The 19,094-nt window shown below is 47.6% G+C and overlaps 1 protein-coding gene across 1 annotated transcript; it reads left to right on the forward strand.

Annotated features, from left to right (window-relative positions):
* Positions 1–11,044: 11,044 nt before the first annotated feature.
* On the forward strand, positions 11,045–12,888 carry GPR25 (G protein-coupled receptor 25). The gene has a single exon (XM_017499399.2). It carries the CDS (start codon positions 11,125–11,127, stop codon positions 12,208–12,210), a length of 1,086 nt encoding a protein of 361 aa, XP_017354888.1. The 5' UTR covers positions 11,045–11,124; the 3' UTR covers positions 12,211–12,888.
* Positions 12,889–19,094: the final 6,206 nt, after the last annotated feature.

Here is a 19,094-nt window from a genome sequence, read left to right on the forward strand (position 1 = left end):
TTCTAGTACGTTAATTTTCAAAAATAAAAATATTTAACCCTAAGACCTAGGCAACATTAGAAAACTGTACACAAGGCCATGTACGGTGGCTCATGCCTATAATCCCAGCACTTCGGGAGGCCGAGGCAGATGGATCACTTGAGGTCAGGAGCTTTGAGACCAGCCTGGCCAACATGGTGAAACCCCGTCTCTACCAAGAAAATACAAAAAATTAGCCAGGCATGGTGGCGGACCACTGTAATCCCAGCTACTTGGGAAGCTGAAGCAGAATTGCTTAAACCCAGGAGGCAGAGGTTGTAGCAGGCCAAGATTGTACCTCTGCCCTCCAGCCTAGGTGACAGAGCAAGACTGTCTCAAAAAAAAAGAAAAGAAAAGTGTACACAAACCCTAGAGCCCCCACGCAATAAGAATGTGTTGCCTTATGACTGAAATTGATACCTCTTAACTAGGGCAGAGGAAAATATTCTGTAGTGAATAGGAACAGATACCTTTATTTCATAATTTGTCTACACAGAAAGAAGATAAAGAATAAAAATTTAGCAAAGGAAATGTAGCTGTAATGTATGACCTAGGAATTGGCTATTGGAAAAACACATCTATAAAATGAGTGTGAAATTCTGTCATCCCTCGGAAGTATATAGATGCTTAAGAAATAGATATCTTCTTAAAAGAAACAAATGAGATAAAAATGATTTTGCCTAATTTGATGGGGGTGGGGGAAGTACACAGACTGGCATGCCAGAGTCGCTCTTTAAATAAGGAGATACAGAATTGAGTTTCAGTCATCTCCTTTTTGCCCCTGTGGGCATATAGGTCTTCTAGCAACTCAAGGCCACATGCTTAGACAACAAAGATTAGTTTTGTACATGTGTTTAAATCACTGTGGTACTCATAACTGGGGTTATCTCCATCCTCAGTAGCTTATATATGTCAGGAAAATAGGGGCAATTATTACTTTTCATTGAAGAGGTGAAAAGCAAAGTAAAAACATGTTTTAAGACCCGCTAAGATTTTTTTTTTAATACGTTAAGCAAAGCCACTATGGTACCTTAGGCTACTAATGCGTTTGATTCTTAACCCAAGAATCTTGTTTCCGGTGGTTGAATCTGTGATTCAGCCTTCTGTAGGTGTTAGAGGCATCCCAGGGATAAAGGACACAGGTGGCATGTTGGCATGTGTCATCTGTGGCACCTCTACTTCGCAGTTTTGTTCAGCTGCAGTGATTCCTGGCCAGCCCTGTTATTCATACTTCAGGGTTTGTGTATTTATATAGAAAAGGAAATGTGGCTCTCAACCCCCGAACAAAGAAACTGTCCACTTAAATACTGCTTTGTAATTTAAAAAGTTATTTGCTTTGCTTCCTTTTAACTTACTACTGCCTGGGAAGAGGTGAGCATCTACATCTCCATTTTACAGATGAGGGAGATGAGGCTTCAAAAGGTCAGTAGCTGTCCTAGGGACTCAAAGCTAGTAAGTGACAGCATCACAACTGGCAACTAAGCCTTCTGGTTTCAAATCCCCTTACTGTGCCATATGGTACAGAGTTTTCCACCGCATTGTACATGTTGTGGAATAAGTATTGCAAGGCTCACAGCTGTACCAGTTAATGTATTTACCATGGGTAGAAAACTCAGAACTTAAAGTGGATTTTATTCTCTTGTCCAAGACTCTTAACTAGCATCAATAGGACAACAGCTAAAATCAGTTACGCTCACCTACTGTTCAATGTCTAACTTAATAAGGATGAAAGAATGGAGAAATTGCAAAAGTGGTGAAAACAAACTGATTATGGTAACACGTTGATCAGAATTATCTAGGAAATAGTTATGAGACGAAAGGGGCTAGCTAGGTCACAAAGATGAGGTCACTTCCATCAAGAACTCTCTTGAAATAGATTCCATTAGACTTTTACAAAATGGATACAGTGTGTGCTGTAATAGAGGTATGGAACCAAAAGTGAAGGACAGATGAGCCCTTTTCTTGTCAACAGTAAGAGGTTCTTGTCCATCAAGAGAGTTCATGTAGTAGATTATCTTATTAAAACTGACTCTATAAAGAACTTAAGACTGCTCTTCCCAGGGACATTGTCTGCAGGCACTTAGAATGGTCCAGCATTTGACATACCACCGTAGCCACTCCTACAATACAGCCTCTCACAAAATTAGGCTGCCCCGAACCCCTGGTAATAGAATTGTTATTATTCGTGTGGTATGTGCCGAGGCAGACTTCAGAGGGGTTCGTGCTGTAAGACCTAAAGTCCTATGAGATCGTCCAAAACAAAGAAACGTGTCAGCAGGGCCTGTGGTGGTTCCATGTGTGCTAAATGTGTTCGTGACAGGATCAAGTGTGCTTTCCTTATCAAGGAGCGGAAAATGGTTGTGAAAATGTTGAAGGCACAAGTACAGAGTCGAGAGCTAAATAAAAAATGAAACTTTTTTGAGTAGTAAAAATGAAAAGACTTGCTGTATGAAAAAAAAAAAGAACTTAAGACCATCTTACATTGTCAGCCAACAGGGTACCAAATCCTAGTTTTCTTTTCTTTGAGATGGAGTCTCGCTCTGTCACCCAGGCTGGAGGGCAGTGGCGCAATCTCGGCTCACTGCAACCTCCACCTCCTGGGTTCAAGTGATTCTCCTGCCTCAGCCTCCCAAGTAGCTGGGATTACAGGCGCCTGCCACTACGCCCAGCTAATTTTTTTGTCTTTTTAGTAGAGACTGGGTTTCACCATGTTGGCCAGGGCTGGTCTCGAACTCCTGACCTTGTGATTCACTCGCCTTGGCCTCCCGAAGTGCTGGGATTACAGGCATGAGCCACTGTACCTAGCCCTAGCTTTCTTTAAATAGTGAATTTTGAATTACAGCGACATCAATTCTGTTGATAGGCTGTGAGGTCCTAATTTATGATTAGAACAAAGCTAACTGTAAACTGCATCTTCTTTCTTAGCCAGAGGCTAAGTACAGATATTTTTGTATACATTAGGGAATTAGTTTGTGCTTTATCCTTACAGTCTCAACACAATTGGTATTCAATAAATATTCATCAAGTGAATACATGAAAGGGAGACTATTCAGTCCTGGTCCAAAATTCAAAATTAAATTTAAAACATGTTCTGATTTCTGCTAGGCCACCCTTAATTTCTTACTTACAGATATTTTTGCACCCAAAATAGAAACCTGAAGTTGGCTTTTCTGCTCTGACTGCCTCTGGTTCATACCCTTTCAAAGGAGCCAGGTGCAGCTTGAAAATCTGAATAATTGGTCACCATGACACAATGATGTACTGTTCCCTTTTGCCTTCTCTCCAGCTCCTCTCAAATTATGGGCCAGTCTCAAGGCTCAGTTATGTATGTTCTGCTGCCTCCACTCTTTTTCCAAGAAGGCCTTCAATATCAGCTTCAACTGACACCTCCATTCAGCATCTATAGCTCTAGCCCTGAAAGCTCCCACTGGGCCCACGCATGCATCTAACCCCTTCTCAGCATTTTCACCTGAGTCATCCTCAACCCAACCTGTTTAAAAACCAAAATTCAACCCGATTTTACAGCGTCCTATAAAATCAACTCTCCTTCTTGAGAGCCCAGCCACCAAGACTGAAACAAAGGTCTTATCCCTTCCTCTCTAACACAGAAGACAGCCTCATGTCCAGACAGCCACCAAATCCTATCAAATATTTGTACTTTCAAACCGCACCTCATCCCTGCTGCCACCAGCTTCAAGTCTGGGCACCAAAAGCTTATGCCTCCTCTGCAAGAACCTTCAAGTGGTCTTTCCCCAATTTGATTTCACCTTCCAAAGTGTCTTGCAAAATCTAACTTTCTTAGACTGATCTTACAGTTCAACACTGTGTTGATTTTGAATTGCAGGGAGGATGGGGGTGAAGTGTTGAGTCAGTGGTAATCTGTTCAGTGCTTAGAACCGCTAAAGGTATTGATGCTGTTTTTCAGGCTGCTCCTATACACAGACCTTTTCTTCAGAAAAGCTGACCTGCTTCAATCTTGATAGAAGTCAGGATTTCACAATCTGCATCATATCAAAGTTATTTGTACATTATAACTGATCTCCAATAATGTGTAAACGTCCCGTAAGGATGTACCGTGTCACATTCTTTCTATCTGTTACATTACCCGATGACAGTGCCCCAGAGTAAGAAGGGCCTGTTTACAAAGTCAGCTGGAATCAAATGTGATATTAAGAGTTGGTTTTGGCCCGGGCACAGTGGCTCATGCCTGTAATCCCAGCACTTTGGGAGGCCAAGGTGGGCAGATCACTTGAGGTCATGAGTTCAAGACCAGCCTGGTCAGCATGGCGAAGCCCTGTCTCTACTAAAAATACAAAAACCAGCCAGGTATGATGGCACACGCCTATAATCCCAGTTAGGAGGCCGAGGCAGGAGAATCACTTAAACCCGGGAGGTAGAGGCTGCGGTGAGCCGAGATTGCAGCACTGCACTCCAGCCTGGGTGACAGAGTGGGACTCCATCTCAAAAAAAAAAAAAAAAAGAGTTTTACTGATCAGTAGCAGGATCACAGCACTGTAGAGGGAGCCCCAGCCAATGCCAAGGGAATGCTGCCAAATTCCTGCTGCAAATACTTGGAAATTTACAGTAACTTTCTGTGAAATCACTGAAAAGTAATGGCAAATCATAGTTTAGAAGCTTCTGTGGGCAGAATAATTGCTACAAAGAGAAAATGTTACTTCCTTTCCAAACAAATTCTGGGGCCATTTTTATATTGGGGACGTCCCTAATGCTTGCCTTTTAAGTTTCTGATGAGTTTATTTTTTACCTTTAAAGAACCCTTGAGCTACAAAAACCTGCAGTGGAAGAAAGGAGTCTCACTTTCCTTGAAAGCTGCACTCTTCTCCTCCAGCCGCCCCGCCCTTTCCTGACTCCTTCCCCCATGTCCCCTAAAAGGCAACAGTGACCTCTGGGGTAGATGGGGGGCCCTGAGACAATCACACAGCTGCAGGCCATAAGGCTTTCACATTGAGTCATCCTTTTAGCAGTGTGGGCTGACGCCGAGTCTCATGTCTAACTCAGATGGCGTCCTTTCCCAGTTGCCCCATATTTAGGACCTGAAAGTTTCTGAAGTGAATGAACATCTGAAACGCTCTGCAGGGCCTCTGGCATCCAGGGTGAGGCTCCTCATCTGGTGTGTGCCAGCCCTCCCTTAGATGGTGAGGCACGCGACACACACACACACACACACACACACACACACACACACACACACACGAGTCTCAGGGCTCCCTTAGATGGCGAGGCACGCGACACACACACGCACACAGACACGAGTCTCGGGGCTATGCGGTCTATGAGAAACCTCATCTTGGTAGCCAGTCAGTAATATTGAATAAAATAGAGGACTCCCCATTCCCAGTTCAGTGCCTATCAAGAGAGGTTGTAGAAACAAGATGTGGCTTTGCAAGATTCTCCTGACACGCAGGATTCAAGTTACTGTTAACCTCTCCGTCAACCGCAACTGACTTGGCATAAGGCCACCTATCAGTGCTTCAGTCCTGTCAGCAGTTTCTCTGCAGCATCCAGACTGTCACCTTGTTGAAATCACCATTAGGGTGATAACAGGCACCAGGCACTACGGTGGTCAAATCTTGAAGACCTCCAGATTGGGAGTCTCTCTTTATAGATTCCCAGTGCAATCCCCGAAACATGTACTGACCACCCACTATGTGGAAAGAAAGCACCGTTGCCTGTAGGGTAGGCGAAGCAGTGCAAGCAGCTGAGTCTAACAGCAGGATCACCAGAAACGAGCCATTCTTCGTGATGCTGCCAGCCAAGGCGCAGAGTGAGCCCATTAGCTCAGACCCAGCATGGGGAGCAGCTCCCACCAAGGGTGCTTCCTTTGATCTTCACAACACCCCTATCAGGTAGATATTATCATCCTGTTTTAAGGTGTGGAACTGAGATCATACAGCTATCAAATTATAAAGCTGACACTTAAACTGGACTCTGACCACTAATAATCTGATCTGTATGGTCACTGATTAGAAACAGACAAAATAACATATAAGGAATTCTCACACCTGTCATCCTAGCACTTTGGGAAGCCAAGGTGGGAGCAGCACTCAAAGCCAGGAATTCGAGACCAGTCTGGGCAATATAGTGAGACTGTGCCTCTAAAAAAAGAAAAAATAAAATTATCCAGGCATGGTAGCGTGCACCTGTAGTCCCAGCTTCTCAGGAGGCTGATTCAGGAGGATTGCCTGAGCTGAGGAATTTGAGGCTACAGTGAGCTATGATGGCAGTGGACTACACTGCAGCCCGGGCAGCAGAGCAAGGCCCTGTCTGTTTAAAAAATAAAAATAAAAAATTCGTATCATAAATTCTGTATCACAACACAGAGCAGGGTTTTAAAAATATATTTTAAATTAAATGATGTTAAGAAAGCTGGATAGAAATTGAAAAAATCGATTACACACTAGGTAAATTTTAAAAGACTAATGAAAATTATTTTTTAATGACAGACTGAATCATTTTACATTGTCAAAAAGTAACATTCTAAACTCTGAAATTGCTATCAGCAACAAATTTGACTATATGAAAATGTAAAACTAAAAAAATAGCTAAGAAAATGATTTGGAAAAATATTTGAATCAAGTGGAATGAATAATTCATTCTAAATATTTAGTTTTACAAATTAAGAAATATAGATTATAATACATATGTGAAGGACATGATTAAAATGGTTCAGATAAGAAAAAATAGATTTTTCATCTTATAATCAAGTGCAAACTGAAATGAGGTGCCATCTTACCTCAGTGCCTATTACAGTGGAAAATGTATGTTACCGATGGCCACCTCTAACAAGACTGTGCCGAATCTCATCCTCTCATGAAATGCCAGTGACGTTTAAATTACTAATCTCTGTAAACATTTGTATTGAGCAATCAAAATTTTCGTAGCCTCGATCAATACAAAGGCATCTATGTAATGAAAACAGTATAAAAGAAAAAAGTCCTAAGTGCAATTATGCATTACAAATTTCTATAACAGTTTAAAAAAATATATCAGAAACATCCTCCATGTCCATATTTAAGGGTTTAGAAAATTAAGCAGGATAGACTAATGTGGATCTATATGATATTGAGAAAAATAGACAATACTGTGTACACTCCAATTACAGATAGGACTTTGAAACAGGTTGTAAAAAATGTGAAGAATATCTGAAATGTAATATTGAAGAATAGAAAATCTAAAAATAATGAGATTTTGAATGAATTCTTCACTTTTAAAAATGTCATTCGCTGGCTAAGTTTGGTTGTGTTGCAGGAGCAAGTCCAAGATGACGACTTCTTTGTTCTGTAATGTGATTAGGTGGCTTTTATGATTAAAAAAAAAATGGCAAATTTAACTTTCCTAAAATGTTAAGGTTCTTTGTACAGAAAAATTAAAATTGGAAAAAATACATTATAAGAACTTAAATATAATGTGTAAAGGGGCAGAAATAAACCTACTCCCAAAAACAATTGAGCTTGAAGCAGTGGATATTTATTTAAAGTATCTCCTCTGTTCTCAGGCTTGTGTTAATCACCCTGATGGATAGAGAGACGCTCCCCTCGCCCTGAGAAGTTCATAATCCCATAGGCAAGGCAAGATTGAAGACACGGGACAGTCGCCCTGGGGACTCCAGCAGTGTAGAGAGAGGAAGAAGTCCTGTTAGGGATGGAGGTCAGAGAGGCTCCCCGGGGTGGGATGGAGGAATAGGGAAGACTGCTTCTGCTTTGTCCACGCCTGTTAGAGCATGGCCAGGATTCTCGACCAGGGAGGGTGTTTCTATTAGCTGACTTGTGTGTAATCCCGTGGGGAGTCCTCCTGAGGGGTGAAAGAGCAGTAGTGTAGAGTTGGCCTTCACCACTGAAACCGGGCTGGGCACCCCGGGAGGCCAGGTCCAAGGCAGTGTCCCTGGCTCTGACCTTTACTACTTCCTCCCATCCAGACAAGTTCAGTAAGGCCCACGGACAGCACGCAGGCCTCAGCAGAGAAAATTCAGCATAAGCTGTGGGCCACAGACTTCCCTTGGGTATGAGATGACGGCCCAGAAAGCAAGTATCTCTGTTTTTTTAAATAAACAACCTACTTCTACTTCCCCTCAACCCCCTTCTTATATCCCCCTTTGGTCTGCTTGCCCCATCCTTTGTTTTCACCTGGCGGCTTCTCTACTGTTCATCACCAGCTTTCAGGATCACTCATGCTCTCTCAGCCTCAGACTGAGGTGTGCCGGAGGGGTGAGGTCCAGCAACACGGGGTCTGTCTCTGATGGTCTCCGGGCTCTGGCAGGCAAGCGCTGCCCCTGCCAGCCTTCTAAGGGAGGAGGCTGCAGCCCCCTACTCCACCCCGGATGTGGGCACCACTCACCAGCAACCACATGCCTAGACATTAGAAAAGCAGCTCTGGGGTGGGTCTTCAGGGGAAAACCAGGCCTGGAGGCCAAAATGGCTGTGAAGGGAAGGTCCAGACCTTCATTCCCTGCCCTCTTCCCTTCCCATCTTGTAATTGGTGAGGGAGAAAAATTCTTGACAGGAGCAGCCTGACCACTGCATACCAACTTTCTGTGAGTTCTAGGACCAATTTCTTTTTTTTCTTTCTTTTTTTTTTTTTTTTGAGATAGAGTCTCGCTCTTTCATCTAGGCTGCAGTGCAGAGGCTCCATCTCCACTTACTGTAACCTCCGCCTCAGCTTCCCGAGTAGCTGGGATTATAGTTACTCGCCACCATACCCAGCTAATTTTTGTATTTTTAGTAGAGATGGGGTTTCACCATGTTGGCCAGCCTGGTCTCCAGCTCCTGATCTCAAGTGATCTGCCCGTCTCGACTTCCCAAAGTGCTGGGCTTACAGATGTAAGCCACGGCGCCCAGCCTCTAAGACCATTTTCCAAATCCTCCCTGGGATCTCCGTGTGCCAGAGGGACCCTGAACAAGGGTGACCTTATGTCCCAGTTTGCCCAAAATAGCCCTGGTTTATGGTCCAGGTTAATTGTGATAGTGCCCGTTTCACTCTCAGAAACATCCTGGTTTACATGGTAAATTATTTCGTTACCCTATCTCAAACCAACATCAAACTGAACACATACACACACGCAACCCTCTGTGTTCTTGGCAGTTAAGGGGACAGTGTCCATACAGTCCCTAAGCAGAGAAACCTCAGGCTTATCTTTGACTCCTATTTGTGAGACCTGTGATGTTACAATCATCTCTTGAATATATCCTCTCCTTTCTGTCCCCACTGCTCATGATCTATTTCAGACACAAATAATTACAACTTACTGTGGGATCTCCCTGGCTTGAGCCTCTCCCCTCTCCACAGTTCTGCCGGGGATCTTTTCAAAACACAGATTGATGCCTCCTGGCTCCCCATGACCTTTAGATTGAAATCCATATCTCTTCACCATCCTTTCCTGCTTCATCTCCTCCCTCCTCCCCCACCTTTCTACCCTGGGCCCTGGCAGACTGCTTGTCCCCTGAAAAGCCCACATTAATTCCTCCCCATTTCGGTATACTTGTTCCCTTTACCCCTCCTCCTAGTCTGATCCTTTCCTCTCTTTTCTGCTGCTCTTATTTGAATTTCAACTCCTTCCTGGGACTGATCTCAAGTGTCACCTCCTAGAAAGCCTTTTCTGATTCAGCCTTCCCATCGGAAATGATCACGCCCCGATCCTCTAACCCCTAAGAGGACCTGGCTTTTAACATTTACTACAGTTAGGACTCCTGGCATGTTGGCCATTGCACATGCTGCTTAAGTAATCATCTCTCCTGCTTATGCGACAAACGGCTAAGGTCAAGAATGGCATCTCTTGCAACGCCTGAAACGATGCCTGCTTCATGGAGGAGTTCATTTTTAACAAGTCTGAATCGAACAAAATTGATAATTCACTCAAATTTTCCACACCAGGTTGCCCAGCACATGAGCCACTCATTCCTGGGGACCCTGGGGACAGACTCAGAGGGCGCATGCACTGTGACATCAGTTCCACTACAGTATCTTGGGGAAGGGATATCTGCTAAGAAGAATTCAGATGTAAGTGGCTGATGCCTCCTTCAGCAGAAAGAGCAAGCTTCTCCTCACCCATCCTCTCCTCAGGTCCCACCGCCCCCTTCAAGGTGAGACTTCACTCCCCTGCCTTACTCTCAGTTTCCCAGTTCACAAGGGACCTTGCTGCCTCCAAGCTCCTGACATATAATTTAGGACAACGAATCTGGTGTTTCATTAGGTGTCATCTTTTGAACTGAGCTTACATTTGTGTTTGGCTTAATAAGTAGGTTTTGTAGGATGGGGGAAGACAGGGAAGAGCCAGATGTGGGTCCCAGGTTTCACCCCTTTCCAGCAGGATGATCTGAATACACACCTTCCTCGCTGCCTTAAAACCCTTCTGCATGGCTTCATGAGGATCTGATTGGGTCAGAGGAGCCGCTTTTGGGATGAAGACACTAGCTCCCCATCTCAGGACACTAACAATGACTTGAGTGCCCAGAGCAAGCTCCCCCACCCACCCAGATCTGCTGTATCCTGGCAGTGGACTCTTTCCTAGGAGACAGGTGTTTTTGGGGTGAGGCGTGCCTTGGGCTTCATACTCTTATAAAATCCCCGGGCTCTGTCTTCTCACCTCTAAAGCCAGAGAAAACAGCAGCCGGCGGGTGCCGGTGGGTGCAGGTGGGAAGGGGCGAAGTGGAGGCTGAGAAGAGATTAGGGCTCTTGGGCACCCACCACCTCTTGCAACCCAACCCTGAGACAGTGGGGCAAGTATCCCGATTTCATGAACAAAGAAAATGAACAACTAATAGGGGCATGGGCCGCGCTCCTGCTGGGAGGCAGGACAGGTCTCCCAGCCCTGAGGGCTTTACTCCCAAGACTTAGTTGTGAAGCGCCTTCTGCCTGTCCCTGCCCTTACCCCTCGGGTCAGCCCTAAATCGGAGGCCACTATCTCTCCCACAGGAACCCCACCCCCTCCTCCCTCCCCTCTTTCCTGCCCACCTATTTGCCTCGGCCTGGGGTGGCAGGAAGGGAGGTGCTGGGCCCGGGAGGGCGTGAAGAGCAACCCCCCCACCCCTGCTCAGAGCTGCTGCCGCCTGCGCCCAGGACTGCATCCCGCGCAGGCCTGGCGGCCAGGCCATGGCCCCCACCGAGCCCTGGAGCCCCAGCCCGGGGTCCGCGCCCTGGGACTACTCGGGGTTGGACGACCTGGAGGAGCTGGAGCTGTGTCCGGCAGGGGACCTGCCCTTCGGCTACGTCTACATCCCCGCGCTCTACCTGGCAGCCTTCGCCGTGGGCCTGCTGGGCAACGCCTTGGTGGTGTGGCTGCTGGCCGGGCGGCGCGGCCCGCGGCGGCTGGTGGACACCTTCGTGCTGCACCTGGCGGCCGCGGACCTGGGCTTCGTGCTCACGCTGCCACTGTGGGCCGCGGCGGTGGCGCTCGGCGGCCGCTGGCCGTTCGGCGAGGGCCTCTGCAAGCTCAGCAGCTTCGCGCTGGCGGGCACGCGCTGTGCGGGCGCGCTGCTGCTGGCGGGCATGAGCGTGGACCGCTACCTGGCCGTGGTGAAGCTGCTCGAGGCGCGGCCGCTGCGCACCCCGCGCTGCGCGCTGGCCTCGTGCTGCGGCGTCTGGGCCGTGGCGCTGCTGGCCGGCCTACCGTCCCTGTTCTACCGGGGGCTGCAGCCCCTGCCCGGGGGCCAGGGCAGCCAGTGCGGGGAGGAGCCCTCCCACGCCTTCCAGGGCCTCAGCCTGCTGCTGCTGCTGCTCACCTTCGTGCTGCCCCTGGTCGTCACCCTCTTCTGCTACTGCCGCATCTCGCGCCGCCTGCGCCGGCCGCCGCACGTGGGGCGCGCCCGCAGGAACTCGCTGCGCATCATCTTCGCCATCGAGAGCACGTTCGTGGGCTCCTGGCTGCCCTTCAGCGCCCTGCGGACCGTCTTCCACCTGGCGCGTCTGGGGGCGCTGCCGCTGCCGTGCCCCCTGCTGCTGGCGCTGCGCTGGGGCCTCACCATCACCACCTGCCTGGCCTTCGTCAACAGCTGCGCCAACCCGCTCATCTACCTCCTGCTGGACCGCTCCTTCCGAGCCCGGGCGCGGGACGAGGCCTGCGGGCGCACCGGCCTCCTGGCGCAAAGGATCAGCTCGGCCTCCTCGCTCTCCAGGGACGACAGTTCCGTGTTCTGGGGCCGGGCCCACGCCGCGAACACTGCTTCGGCCTCCTGGTAGCTGCCCCGGGCCGCTGGAGGTGGGCGGCAGTGGAGCAATGAGAGGCGGGAAGAGGCCCCGGGAGGGGGCCTGAGCTCCCCAGACGCGCCTGTCCTGGCTGCAGCAAGCCGCTCCAGCCGGCCTCGCATTGCCTCGCGAGCTGCCTGGACTCCCACGGTTTCCTCCATCAGCTTCCCCGGAACCTCAGAGCGATTGAACTTCCCTAAACCAGGCTGCTGAGACTAGCCTGCAGGGTTCCTGACCCAATTTTGTCCCGTCCAAGACAGGTGTTATGAGATGGAGCAGGCAGCGACTCAGAGACCCGCAGATTCACCAAGTAGACAGAAGGGAAGTGAGTTTCGTTCTCTGCCCCATCGGGAAGAGCACCGACCGGAATATCTAACCCAGACTCCTTTGTTTCTGGTTGTGCTTTCTCCCTCCCACAATAAACTTTGCTTTCAGAGAAATACCTTCTCCAAGTCAGACCCTCTGCCTGTCTCTCTAAACCCTGGAGAATCTGGTGACACTTCTCCCCCTGTGCAGCCGCAGGACTCACCCTGGAAGCTGTTCTGGTCCTTCACTCTGGACAGAAGATCCTGAAGTCTCTCACAGGCGTTCAGATTCTCCATCATTCAGCCGGGGACCCCAAAATCTTCCCTATGAATTCACCTTTCTCAATAAACACTCTTGCTAGCCCTGTCTTGACAACCGTCTTTACTTGAGCAGTGGGAGTGAAATGCGTCTCAGGGGGCGGGTCGCACACTGGGTGAGACAAAACTCAACACAGTAGTTGAGGTTGACCTCAGGATGCTGAGGATTTGGGGTGATGTCTGGAACCATGAGAGCCAGCTGCATTCTGCAGGTGCAGTAATCCCACAGGAGGCAGCAAATCATTTATACTTATTTTTAAGGACATTTCACATTTTGAAAGTTACAGAAAGAAAATGTATTTGTATAGGGCATCTGCCAGCCAGGTGTCACCTCCAAGAGAAGATGTGTCATTTTTTTCAAATATATACCAGGCCTTTTTTTTTCTTTTTTCAGACCTTCCAGTACAAAATTTGGGGATTCACCATTTTCTGACTCTGTGGTTTCTCCTTTGAGGTTTCTGTAGGGTTTGGAAATTCACTGTTTATACTTTTGATTTAAGAGGATTTGGCCAGCCGGGCACCGTGGCTTACACCTGTAATCACAGCACTTTGGGAAGCTGAGGTGGGCAGATCACGAGGTCAAGAGATCAAGACCATCTTGGCCAACATGGTGAAACCCCATCTCTATTAAAAATACAAAAATTAGCTGGGCGTGGTGATGCTCACCTATAGTCCCAGCTACTGGGGAGGCTGAGGCAGGAAAGTCACTTGAACCCAGGAGGCGGAGGCTGCAGTGAGCCAAGGGGCACCACTGCACTCCAACCTGGCAACAAATCGAGATTCCATATCAATTAAAAAAAAAAGGGGAATTTGGCCTAAAGACATTTCAGTCAGTGCACATCCTAGCCAGATCCCCACAGGCCAGTCATAATGTCGCAAGCACTGACAGAAGGAGTGGCTGTGCATGGAGATCACCACCTCAGTTCTAGGTTGGGCCTGAAGCCTGGCATTCTGTCGCAGGCTATCCATCCCATCCCCTCATCGAGTACCCCTGCATTCTTTTCAGCATTTGGAGCTGCTGGATTAGAGCAGATTGAACATCACACCCCACTTTGACCCCACCTGTCAGCTCTCCTAGGTGAGCCTGCTAAAAAGTGGATCTCTGCATGTTAATCTCATATACTCCAAGAGAGGCAAGCCTTGCAGCCTGTGAGGCCACCTGTGCCAGCAGGACACATTTCAGGGGCTTTGGTGTGTGAGAGCTTGGTTAAGTCTTGGCCCTTCCTGTCCTCACTACCTATCCTCACTATTGCTCTCTGAGGCAAGAAATTATTTTATTTTTTATTTTCTTTCATTTTCTTCTTTATACAATTTTTTTTTTTTTAAATAAAGACAAGGTTTCACCACGTTGGTCAGGCTGGTCTTGAACTCCCGACCTCAGGTGATCCGCCCGCCTTGGCCTCCAAAGTGCTTGGATTTCAGGCGTGAGCCACCATGCCCGGCCTAAGAAATTATTTTTTCATGGGGCTGAGACCCCAGAATTTCCAGCGTAGGGAAGCTGATTCTCATCTGGGTGTGTGTGTGTGACAAGATCTCAGAGTACAGAGGCGGCACTTTTCTAGGGTATTGGGACTGAGCCCCCGCCTCCACCCCTGCCAGGTTGCTGCTTCTGACTTACCGACTGGTTGAGTTCCCTGAAAAAACAGACAGGAAGAAAGGCTTCTCCATGCCCTGGTGGGTTTTTGGCTCCCCTCTTGCAGTAGCTATTGAAACTCAGCATTCCCCTCCTGCTGTGGAACTCTGTGAGATGTGGAGAGACAGTCCCCGCCTTTTGTTTGAGTAGATTATGGAATTGATCTACCATGTGTTCCTTGGAAATGTTCCCTTAAATTCAGACAAAAATGAAAGAGGACCAGTGGGCCCCTGTCTCCCACTGGGGAAGATGAGGCTCAGATTCAGCAAGGAACTGGTTAAGTGAGCATTCCCACATATGTGGCGAGTGGTAGTAGATTCCTTTAAGAACAATTGTCAATCTTTACCAAGAGCTTTAGAACTTCTCATATCTGATTTCTTTAAAATGTTTATACCCTTTGGCCCGGTAGTTTTCCTTCTGCCACTGTCTTCTTAATACAAACAGTACTAAATTTAAACGTTTATGCACTGAGTTATAGAAGTTTTTAAATAGTTAAACCTGAAAGGAAACAACTTTAATATCTAACAATAGTGTAGCGTCTTTGTTAAGATGAATGACTGTCATGCAAATTTAAGATGTTCTGTAGGGCTGTTGGCCCCACAGGGTCGTGGGGTGTCCCTTATGCTGTGCTGAGGTGCAGGATCTGAGAAGCAGAGACAGGACACTGAAGAACTGGTGAAGAGCATCTGGACTCGGGGGACACACCACCTATGAGCGGAGACTGTCGAGGCCCGGAACGCGCAGAAGCGTCTGTATTTATTAGGTACAGGCAGGGGGAAGGGTCGTGAGGTCATCATCTATAGGCTTAGTGATAGGGCATACATAATCATGTGAGTCTCAAGTGAGGGGACCACCCATATGTCACCTGGGCAGAGAGGTGGGCTGTGCACAGTAGGGGGCTGTGACATGCACAGTGGTAGAGGGTCGTGTACAGAAAAGGGGTCCACCCCGGTTAGGTCACCAAGGCAAGGAGGTGGGCTGTGTGCAACAGGTGTTGTGTGCAACACTTCTTATCTGGGGGCTGGAGACTTCAAAAGATTTCTAACAGAAGGATACTGTAAGCCAATGCAGTGGGAGCTGATAGACTTGTGCTCTTCTCTTAAGATATTTATGGGAGGATGATTTGAGCTAGCACAGAAGCGAGAAAATATTGACAGGGTGTATAGCCACCGTGACTAGGCACACCAGAGGGGTTCTTCTCCCTCGGTTATTTCCAGGATCTCAGGCCTGAGGCCTACTTTGCACAGGAACTGGATGCAAGGTACTACAACTCCTTTATCAGGAGGAGAGGCTCTTGCTCCAAGCCTACCATGCAGCATATGCCCTTTCAGGCAGGGATGCCACTGCCTGGGTCTGTGGTTCTTGTCCTGGTCTGGCTGTTTTCCCATGTACTGCTTCTGTTCTGTGACTGCTCTAGGCATTCCTTCTACTGTAAACTACTATATGGTTATACAGAAGGATTACATAAATCAGCACTAAATGTGTCGGTACAGCTCCGACTACATCTGTTATATGATTATATAGAAAGATCATATGAAACTAAGTATGCTAGATATAAGTATGTTTATATAAGGTAGATACAAGTAAGCAGTCAGTTATACTTCAGGCACTAACCGTGCCTGGGGTCTGCACAGTTCTCCTTCCTTGGTGACCATGGGGGGTGTTACTCACATGTTCTTTAAAGAGAGGTTGAAAAATGTTGATAATAAATTAAAAGGGAAAGAAAGGTAAAATCTTATCTGTTAAAAAAACACACCCACACACTTCAAGTCTGGAGGATGTAAAATGGTTAGCACTGGTTTTGTTAAGTAAAACATAAAATGCTTCATGGTGCTTTTGATAAAATGATCTTTTGATTGGACGCAGGGGCTCACGCTTGTAATCTCAGCACTTTGGGAGGCTGAGGCAGGTGTATGACAGGGTCAGGAGTTTGAGACCAGCCTGACCAACAGGGTGAAACCCCATCTCTACTAAAAATACAAAATTTAGCCAGGCGTGGTGGTGGGTGCCTGCAATCCCAACTACTCAGGAGGCTGAGGCAGGAGAATCACTTGAACCCAGGAGGCAGAGGTTGCAGTGAGCCGAGATTGCGCCACTGCACTCCAGCCTGGGTAACAGAGTGAGACTCCATCTCAAAAAGAATAAAAAATCAAAAAACGATCTTTTGCTCTTTTATTTCTCATGGCTCAAGTTTTGAACACTGTAGGTATATCTCTTTTCTCTAGGTGCTAATGGAATGCCATCGATTTATTTCTTTGCTTCTTGCTTGCCTCTCCCTTCAGAATGCGAGCTCCGTGCACGCAGACAGTTAGGCTGTGTTCCCAGAGCCCGGAACATGCCTGTGCATCGCAAGCACTCGCTCGCTACCTGTGAATGAATGATCATCAGGGCCATGTCATGATATGAAATGATGTCATAGAATGTGAAAAGTAAGCTATTGGATTTTGTGTGTAACAGCTATGTCTTATTAAAGGACTTACAAAAGAAAGGCTAGGAAGAAATACGATAATCATTAATGATAGTAATTGTATTAGAGGAAGTAGGTTACAGATCCTTTTGCCCCCTCCATTTCTTTACTGATAAAGTTTCTATAAGCTTTTTTTTTTTTTTTTTTAAAGAGACAGAGTTTTGCCTGCAATCATAGCTCACTGCAGACTCAACCTCCTGGCCTCAAGCGTTCCAACCACCTTGGCCTCCCAAGGTTTGCTGGATTACGGGTATGAATCACTGTGTCTGGCTTTCTAAGCTTTTTTTGTTTGGTTGTTTGACACAGTCTTGCTCTGTCACCCAGGCTGGAGTGCAATGATGGGATCTCAGCTCACTGCAACCTCTGCCTCCCAGGTTCAAACAGTTTTCCTGCCTCAGCCTCCCAAGTAGCTGGGATTACAGGTGCCCACCAATTTTTCGTATTTTTAGTAGAGACAGGGTTTTGCCATGTTGGCCAGGCTGGTCTCGAACTCGACCTCAGGTGATTCACCTGCCTCAGCCTCCCAAAGTGCTGGGATTACAGGCGTGGACCACCACATCTGGCCCGATATAAGCCTCTTTTAAAGGGCAATTAACAGATAGCAGTGAGGCTGCCGAAGCGCTGGAGCTTGGTAACCAGCTGCCTGTCCGTGGCCACCTCGCTCAGCCGTCTTGAGCCTCAGTTTCTTTAGCTAAATGAAGAAGATGATAATATCTTCTCAGACTGCCTCACAGAACAAAGGAAATCATCTTGAAAGTCCTTTGTAAGCTGTGTCGTTTTAGACAAGCATACTACAGGAGTTTTAGACAACATACCTTCAGGATTCGCTTGTTCCAGGCCGGGCTACCCCTCCCCATCCTTGTCGCCACAGAGAGGAGACAGGGTGGAGCCGCTCTGGGTTTTCAAAAGGTCAGCATGTGGGCCAAGGCTGGGCACTTTGGCTGTGTGTGATTCTGATTTGCTTCCTGTGACTAATTCTGGGCTTCCTCCTCACCTTCCTCAACCCCATGGGTGCTTTCTTGGGGCACAGTGTGGGAACTCAGGGCCCTTGGGTCGATGAGTGATTTGGGGAGTTCAGCAGAATGGCAGAGCTCCAGGGGTGGCACTTGGTGATATGACTCAACCCCACGCCACTCTGAGGGCACAGTGAGGACTCTAGACACTTTTGGGGACATCTTGCTTGTTAGAGCTTACTGGGTCTAACTCCCTGTCCTACCTGGGCCGAGTGGCCGCAAGAAGTTCTTATCCCATCACCCCCAGACTTCGTCAAAAGGGGCAAATGATGAAAAGACTGGGAAATGCTTGGGAAATGAGAGGAAAGGAGAAAGCAACGATGTGAAATCGCCCTTTCTCTTCATCATCATAAAAACCAAAAAGTATTTATTGAGTGTGTAATTAATTACATCTTCCATGAAAATGGACACTGCCCAAGATTCATGTTTACATTCACCACAGGGCTTGAGGGCCAGAAGCTCATTTTGTCCATTCTGAGAACGAGGTCCACTCTGAGGGCCAGAAATGGGAGTCACTTACAGCAATAATCATCACTTATACTTGTGTAGCATACTGCATATTTTTTTTTGACACAGAGTCTTGATTTGTCACCCAGGCTGGAGTGCAGTGGCATGATCTCGGCTCACTGCAACCTCTGCCTCCTGAGTTCAAGCCTCCTGGCTCAGCCTCCTGAGTAGCTGGGAGGTACGCACTGTAATCACAGGTGCGTACCACCACGTCTGGCTAATCTTTGTATTTTTAGTAGAGATGGGGTTTCACCATGTTGGCCAGGCTGGTCTCAAACTCCTGAGCTCAAGTGATCCACCTGCCTCAGTTTCCCAAAGGGCTAGGATTACAGACATGAGCCACCACACCCAGCTGCAAATTTTTTAAAGCACGCTGGGCATGGTGGCTCACATTTGTAATCCCAGCACTTTGGGAGACGGCGGTGGGAGGATTGCTTGAGCACAGCAGTTCGAGACTAGTCTGGGCACCATAGTGAGACTCTGTTTGTAAAAAAATTAAAAATGGTCAGGCGCAGTGGCTCACGCCTGTAATCCCAGCACTTTGGGAGGCCAAGACAGGTGGATCACTTGAGGTCAAGAGTTCAAGACTAGCCTGGGCAACATGGTAAAACCCTGTCTCTACTAAAAATACAAAA

The sequence above is a fragment of the Cebus imitator genome, unplaced genomic scaffold (assembly GCF_001604975.1).
Source record: "Cebus imitator isolate Cc_AM_T3 unplaced genomic scaffold, Cebus_imitator-1.0 Scaffold257, whole genome shotgun sequence".
Lineage (NCBI taxonomy): Eukaryota > Metazoa > Chordata > Mammalia > Primates > Cebidae > Cebus > Cebus imitator.

What these genes read in the sequence shown, in the direction of transcription:
- GPR25 (XM_017499399.2), top strand. Translation starts at nt 11,125, where the DNA reads ATGGCCCCCACCGAGCCCTGGAGCCCCAGCCCGGGGTCCGCGCCCTGG.